This window comes from Myxine glutinosa, chromosome 11, assembly GCF_964187855.1.
Source record: "Myxine glutinosa chromosome 11, kmMyxGlut1.1, whole genome shotgun sequence".
Classification (NCBI taxonomy): domain Eukaryota; kingdom Metazoa; phylum Chordata; class Myxini; order Myxiniformes; family Myxinidae; genus Myxine; species Myxine glutinosa.
This window is the reverse complement of record NC_136271.1, coordinates 47,798,543-47,806,253: the sequence shown is the minus strand read 5'-3', so window position 1 is coordinate 47,806,253 and position 7,711 is coordinate 47,798,543. Positions and strand designations below refer to the sequence as shown.

Here is a 7,711-nt window from a genome sequence, read left to right as displayed (position 1 = left end):
ATATATGGATAATATATTAATATATATATATATATATACAAATATATATACATGTGACAGGTAAATCATAACAACCTCCCTGGTTAAATACTGATTCAATCTATTGGGGTTAACTTTTTCCCTAAAAATCACCGTACTTGAGAAACCAAATGACAACGCATCCTCCCAATCCAGAAATAAAAAAGGAATGTTGAACGTCATTCACGTTCTTGCAGACGATAAAGAAAGTTGGATTTGCAACATGTGCGTTTGAATAACCATCTACCATCCAACCTGCAGAACCGTGTGGAACAGGTAGGCTGAACGGCACAAAACCAAATAGATGATTTACACAATCCTTAAAGCCAAAATAAAACATTTCCTATCTCTCACCATGGCGACAGCCAGCACCCGCTTCTTTTTGTCAATCTTCGAAAGCTAACAAACATACAAGGTACTAAAAATTATATGTATGTATGTATGTATGTATATATATATATATATATATACATACATTATATATATATATATATATATATATATATATATATATATATATATATATATATATATTACCAGATAACCGTGTTCCATAGAAATTTGTTCCCAATAGTATGGAATATTTTGGGAGTTTGCTCAGAATGTCCTTTGACAGCATAAAAGCAGAACTCGTGGAAATTCCACATAATGTAAATTGTGACTTCAGGTCCTCGACCCCTTCCTTCAAGTCCCCAACCCCAGGTCTGCAACTCCCCCCTTCTTTCTTCAAGCCTCCAACCCCAATTCCGCATAATAGTCACTAACTGTTAAGACTTCTGAGGTTCCTCGTTGAAGTAAATCGACGAAAAGGAAATTATATGTTGGGCGTAATTGACTGAATAGTTTGTGGTTACTAGTGGGCCCGTTGGACCAAATTTTCATTTGTCTTCACAGCCTTTTGGCATACCTGCCTGCTGTACTGCTTGAACACCTGCTTGCCTTTCACCAAGGCCAGATTTGCTTGGAACAGGGTGGGGGGTTATACGTTCGTTATTATTATTGCCAAATGATGCCACTATTATGATTGTTGTTGATATTATTAGGAATAATTTACCGCATAAAACACAATGTCAGTTTGTGTTTTTTTACAGATGTCTTTCCCCTTCATAAGGGAAGGTTTTAAAGGCCAATCTTTTAACACGAATGTGTGTTCACTATGGTCTATTTTTGAGGATAAAACAAAGTCAAAAATACATTTTCCATAAAAGAGTAATTATGTCTCTTCTATTGGAATTGTAGACGGTGGCTTGCAAACCGAGCCTCAAGGGCGGTGTACAGAAGTGTTTTTTTTAAAATAACAAAAAATACAAGGCGCAGGGAGGTGAAATTCACTGCATGTGATGTGCAACACGCAGAGTGTTCTGTGCAATGTGCATGTTCATTTACGTCCGTATAATGTCGAATAAATAAAGAAGATATAAGCACACCTGACAGTAGGCTGAGGCTTCCCCGTTTTGACTGGCTTTTACTTGTAAATATATGTTTTGTTACAACTTCATCATTGTTTTTATTTATTTTGTAATTAGAATTCCATGCCAAGGACGTATTAACTACACACCTTAACATGGTGCGCGTTTAAAACATGGGAATTCTTCCGGATTCTATTGTTAATTAGCCTAATCAACTTAGGTCATGACGATCATTTTGGTATATCACACTCCACATCAAAAAGCTCGAGTGGAACTCCACAAAAACGCACGCAGTCTATTTATAGTAGGTATTATTTTTGTGCGAACCAGCGACTCAGCCTATACACTGCCCATGTACATGGCCTCGGCACAAAAATGCAGATAATTCGAAATTGTGTGAATATCAATATTTGCAGACCTCCCCATGCACTGTCTGGACCCAAGATCTCTTAAATTAGGAATCATTCAGCATTATATGTGGTGTGGTTATGATGTTTACCCCGTTCAGATAATGACGCAACATGCATTAAAAAAAAAATCATCAGGGGTTATATTGGGTGGTTTACCGTTGCCTTTGCAGCAGTAGTTATGGCAGCAATTTGTTAATAGTGCTGGCAGCAGCTCACATACTCTTCACAAAAGGCACCACGGATTATTTAACATCCACCAACTGATGCTGGCAGACAGGACGCCCAGTTTAACGTCAATCCAAGGGATGGCATGGACATTGATGCCTCACCCTGCCTGTGAAACACCAGAATGGCAGTTAGTAGTTAGGTTGGGATTCAAACCGAGGCAAGACAGCTCGGAGAAGAGTATGCATACCTCTAGGATATCCAGGAGCCCTACAGTTATATTATTACTCAAATGGTACTTAATACATACGTGAGGATCAAAACATAATAATTAAAATAAAATTTGATCTGTTTTTTTTCTGTAAAGAAATCGGAAACTTTTTTTTTTGGCCTTAAGGAAAGATATCTATGTATTGTACTTGATCCATAATTTGTATGAGTAGCAAATGATTATATAAAATGATTGCGCTCCATAAGAGGTTGTGTGACTTGTGAAGGTGAATAAAACCAGTGAAGGTGATCACATCATGATGGGTTCATTAGAGTGTATATAAAGGGCATGCTAGGCAATGATGGGACAGGAGATTGCATTTTGTGATGTTGTCCAAGTGGTAGCGGAAAGTATGTGTGACATTGGCAGGGTGTTGGTGCAGAATGGCGTGCCGATGAAGGACCGCAAGAGCCAAGGCCTAAGATATCTTGGTGATGTAGAGGTTGCCGCTGATTTTGAGCATGTTGATCCGCGATAAAGAAAGCACTTGGTGGGAGAATTCGCAAATGAATTGCCCGTCCACATCCACCTTGAAACGCTGGTGCTCACAGCTGATATCCATCTGAATAGGGAGACAAAAGACAAGCATCAATGGTTTGAGAGAACAGAGGCCAAATCACAACGCCAACGTTCTTGTGTTTTTGGCAAATTTCTTAAACTAGCACGCCTCACAAATCTACACTCTCAACACAAGAATGTGGGAATCGTGTATCAATCCAAATCATAAAAAGCTTGCAGAACCTCTTAAACATTCCTTTTTTATATATGATTTGTATTTTTATATGGCCATTAACAGGATTCAGAAAATGAGATGGGCTTGAGGTATGAGTGGAATTACCCTGAATGGTTGTTCAGGTGTTAAAGGGAAATAGGGGATGGCCAACTCGCTCGGGCTCCAGGAACCGTCCAGCATTGCAGATCCAGAGAGCGTGCCTGCTTGGAAACACGCCTCGAGCAGAAGAGCTACATCGGCGGTGGACGAAGGTCCACACGTCAGGCTCACGCGCACACTGCACACACCAGGAAGGATTCGTCGTTAAAGTGAAATCATGTTGGATGAGACGATGGTTTTAGAAGTACAACCTCAGTATTCAAACACATAGAGTACATCTCAAGCATGGATTAGAGGAGCTAATTGGCAAAATATCTACACTAAAAAAAAGTGATAAAAAAAGAAGAAGAAAAAAAGAACTTTTATTTGGATCTAAAATTAAATAAAATGAAATTCTAACAAGCACTGTAATAATGCCAGGATGTTTAAAATTATGTAATTTAAACTCAACGTCCATCTTCATAAGATAATACAGAATACCAAATCATAAAAAGCTCTCCCCCCGCCACCCCCCCACCCCCCCCCCCCAACTACACCTGGAATGAGGACTACAGTGGAACTCCCCAGCAAATATGGTGCAGAACCAAAAGCATGGAAGAAAAGGACAAACAAACATGGCACAAAAGGACAAACATGGCACAAAAGGACAAACATGGCACAAAAGGACAAACATGGCACAAAAGGACAAACATGGCACAAAAGGACAAACATGGCACAAAAGGACAAACATGGCACAAAAGGACAAACATGGCACAAAAGGACAAATGCAATGAAATCTCTGATGTGCCACACAGCCTCACCTCTTGGCATTTTTCTTTATTATGCCCATGATGGTAATCTTCATGCCAGGTTTCAAGCCATGCTTAATCGTTCCTGAAAATGGCACTGCCTGAAGAGGTGGGAAGTGGAGTGGGGAAGAAAAGGAAGGGATGGGAGGGAGAATTAGACATCTTTTTGAGAACCAACAAAATGTGAACATAACAATGGTCGAGACGATGTTACATGGTATAGTTACGACGCGATACGATATATGATATGGTATAGTTCCAATGTGATATGATATGCAAGGTGTCCCATAAGTCTGGAACCATTGGGGCAAAATAAGTGATTCACGATTTTTTTAGTTTAATGATTTTATATTTTTGCAGGTGTCCATGATGTCGGTGAGTAAGGAAGAACGCCTCCAGGTAATCCTGCTCATAGGAAATCGAAGTAATAGGGAGGTCGCTGAAGAATTCAGCAGATTGCATCCAGACTGCGACGATTATGATATGCATATCGATATGCACATTATGATAGCTGTGTCGGCACAATGGTAGCCAAGTTCAGGGAAACGGGATCCATAGGAGACAAACCACGCAGTGGACCTCCGAAGACATCCACCGATGACCACACAGCTACTACCACCATCCTCGCTCATTTCACGAAAAGCCCCAAAAGGTCTTTTTGGTGGTTGTCCACTGAGATAGGAGTGTCGAAAAACAGTATCCACGCATTCTTCAAGCACACAAATGGCATCCTTACAATCTTCAAATCCTGCAGAAATTAAGCAAAGATGGATGGAATTTTGTGAATGGGCTATGGAACAATGTGCTCAAAATTCAGATTTCCCATCCACCATTCTGTTCAGTGATGAGGCTGCTTTTTACGCAAATGGTGAGGTGAACCGACAGAACACCCGCTACTGGTCGTAAGACAACCCTCATTGGTTTACTGCTTCAAAGGAACAAGGAACACCACTCGTGTGATGGTGTGGTATTTGGAAAGACCGCATCATAGGCCCCTTCTTTTTTTATGGCACAGTCACAGGAGACACCTACTTGAGTATGCTCAACGAGGAAGCATTCCCCAGTGTCTTGAACACAGATGAGGATTTCCTAACATGGTCCCAGCAGGATGGTGCACCTGCCCATTACAGCATCCACGTAAGAGAGTGGCTGAACCGGCAATTCCCTGGTCATTGGATAGGACGTCGAGGCTCTGTGGAGTGGCCGGCGAGAAGCCCCAATCTCAGCCCATTGGATTTTTATCTCTGGGGTCACGCGAAGGAGTTGGTCTACATGGGAAAAATTCAGAGTGCTGCACATTTGCGGGAGCACATCAGCGACGCATGTAACACCATCACACCTGACACCATAGGCCATGTGACTGGTTACAGGATACATCGTCTGCATTTTTGTATCAATCATAATGGTGGACACATTGAACACATTCTGTGAATGTAAGGCGTTTTCATCATTTTGCCCTATGGTTTCAGACTTATGGGACACTGTAGTTATGTGATATAATATAGTTATGTCATGGTATGTTACGATATCGTTCCGACGTGATATGATATGCTATAGTTATGTGATATAGTTATGATAACCCTGCATTAATTTGTCTCCTTATTCTTCCGATTGTGGAATGGTCGTTTCATTGTATTTGCCGTCTCATCCTCCTCGCTTCAGTCATTGAAGCGTGCTGTCCATCACCACCCCATGTGCATCCACACTCGCCGATTCTCTCATTATGTTCCTCTCCAGGCCATTATTATTAGTTTTTGTGTTATTCCTATTTGTACATGTCCACCCCCTTCACTACTCCCTCCACCCCTCATGGTCTTTGGTAGTTTGTGAACCCACTGCACTTTGTTATTTAACTCTTCCATGAGCCTGAACCCAAGTATAAAAGCAATTTTTTGGAAGTAGATATCTTGTGGATACTCGCAAAGAGTCAGCATGCCAAATAAAATATGTGAATGCAAAAATTTATTGCTTTTTCTATTGTTAGAAATTCCTCAAGATAGACAGTAGACACGTACCAGTTTGTAAAGCAGGTTTTGCTGACAAGTTTGTGAAAGAGGAAACTACTAATGTGCTTACATAAGAATAAATTATTTATTAACAAATAATAATAATAATAATGCATTTATTTTATATAGCGCTTTTCAGGAAGCCCAAAGACGCTTTGACAGAGTGCAAAACATAATGCATAACAAACATAAAAACAATTGCAAAAAAGAAGAATCAATAGGGAAATATTCAAAGCACAAAGGAGGGAGAAGGAGAGGAGATAGTCAGGGGTTAGATGCTGTGGGTTAAATGTTGAATGCAGTGTTGAACAGGTGGGTCTTGAGTGATGTTTTGAATGTGGTGAGTGAGGAGGAGTCTCTGATGGTGTGAGGTAGCGAGTTCCAGAGGATGGGAGCAGCGATGGAGAAGGCCCTGTCCCCCCAGGATCTAAATTTGGTCCGGATGGGGGGGGGGTCAGGAGGTTGGTACCAGCAGAGCGGAGGTTGCGGGTGGGAGTGTGTCTGGAGAGGAGGTCAGCCAGGTAGGATGGGGCCAGGTTATGGAGGGCTTTGTAGGTCAAGAGGAGGATTTTGTACTGGATTCTCTGGGAGATGGGGAGCCAGTGAAGCTTGTAAAGGACGGGGGTGATGTGGTCACGGGTCCGGGAATGGGTGAGTAGACGGGCAGCGGAGTTCTGAATGTATTGGAGTTTATTGGTGATCGTTGAGGGTGAACCATAAAGGAGGCTATTGCAGTAGTCCAGACGGGAAGTGATGAAGGCGTGGATGAGGGTTTCTGCAGCCACGGAGGAGAGGGATGGACGGAGACGGGCGATGTTTTTCAGGTGAAAGAAGGCTGTCTTTGTGATCTGTTTAGTGTATTTGTCGAAGGAGAGGGTTTGGTCAAAGATGATGCCAAGATTCCGGATGTGAGGGGAGGTGGATACTGGGAAACCGTCGATGTTGAGGGCAAAGTTATGGGTGGACTTGGTGAGCGTTTTTGGGCCAATGATGATTATTTCAGATTTATCACAGTTAAGTTTGAGGAAGTTGATTTGAAGCCAGGATTTTATTTCAGTGATGCAGTTTGTCAGGATAGAGTGGGTGGCGGTGGAGATGGACTTGGTGGAGATGAAAAGCTGGATGTCATCGGCGAAGCAGTGGAATTGGAGACCATGACGGCGGATTAAGTGACCGAGGGGGGACAGGTAAAGGATGAAGAGGAGGGGGCCAAGAACTGAACCTTGGGGGACACCTTGGGGGAGGGGAGCAGTGGGGGATTTGCAGTTATTGATGGAGATGAACTGACGTCTGTCAGAGAGGTATGATTTAATCCAAGAGAGGGCAGTGCCGGTAATGTTAAAGGTGGTTTCAAGTCGGGTGAGGAGGATGGTGTGATCGATGGTGTCAAAGGCGGCGCTGAGGTCGAGGAGGATGAGAATGTTGAGGTTGCCAGCGTCAGAGGAGAGGAGAAGGTCGTTGGTGATTTTGAGGAGAGCAGTTTCAGTACTGTGGTAGGAGCGGAATCCGGATTGGAATGTTTCATACAGGTTATTGGCAGAGAGGTGATGTTTGAGTTGAGTGGCTACAGCGCGTTCCAAAACCTTTGACAGAAAGGGTAGGTTGGAGATGGGTCTGAAGTTATTTAGGGTGTCAGGGTTTAGTCCAGGTTTTTTCAGAATGGGGGTAACAGCAGCAATTTTGAGGGATGGTGGGACGATGCCTGTAGACAGGGAGGAGTTTATTGTTGCAATGATAAGTGGAGAGAGAGCAGGAAGGGAGGCCTTGACAAAGCTGGAGGGGATGGGGTCAAGAGTGCAGGTGGCAGTTTTC

The 7,711-nt window shown here is 42.5% G+C and overlaps 1 protein-coding gene across 1 annotated transcript in view; it reads right to left on the bottom strand.

Moving 5' to 3' along the window:
• Nucleotides 1–1,457: 1,457 nt before the first annotated feature.
• Nucleotides 1,458–7,711, bottom strand: part of LOC137436655 (galectin-related protein A-like) — a 30,830-nt gene continuing 24,576 nt past the window's right edge. Inside the window, exons 3-5 of the mRNA XM_068130639.2 lie at nt 3,906–3,994; nt 3,112–3,283; nt 1,458–2,835 (exon numbers count right to left, since the gene is read on the bottom strand). Of these exons, the coding sequence (XP_067986740.1) occupies nt 2,692–2,835; nt 3,112–3,283; nt 3,906–3,994 (405 nt within the window). The 3' untranslated portion in view covers nt 1,458–2,691. The remainder of the gene's footprint in view (nt 2,836–3,111; nt 3,284–3,905; nt 3,995–7,711) is intronic.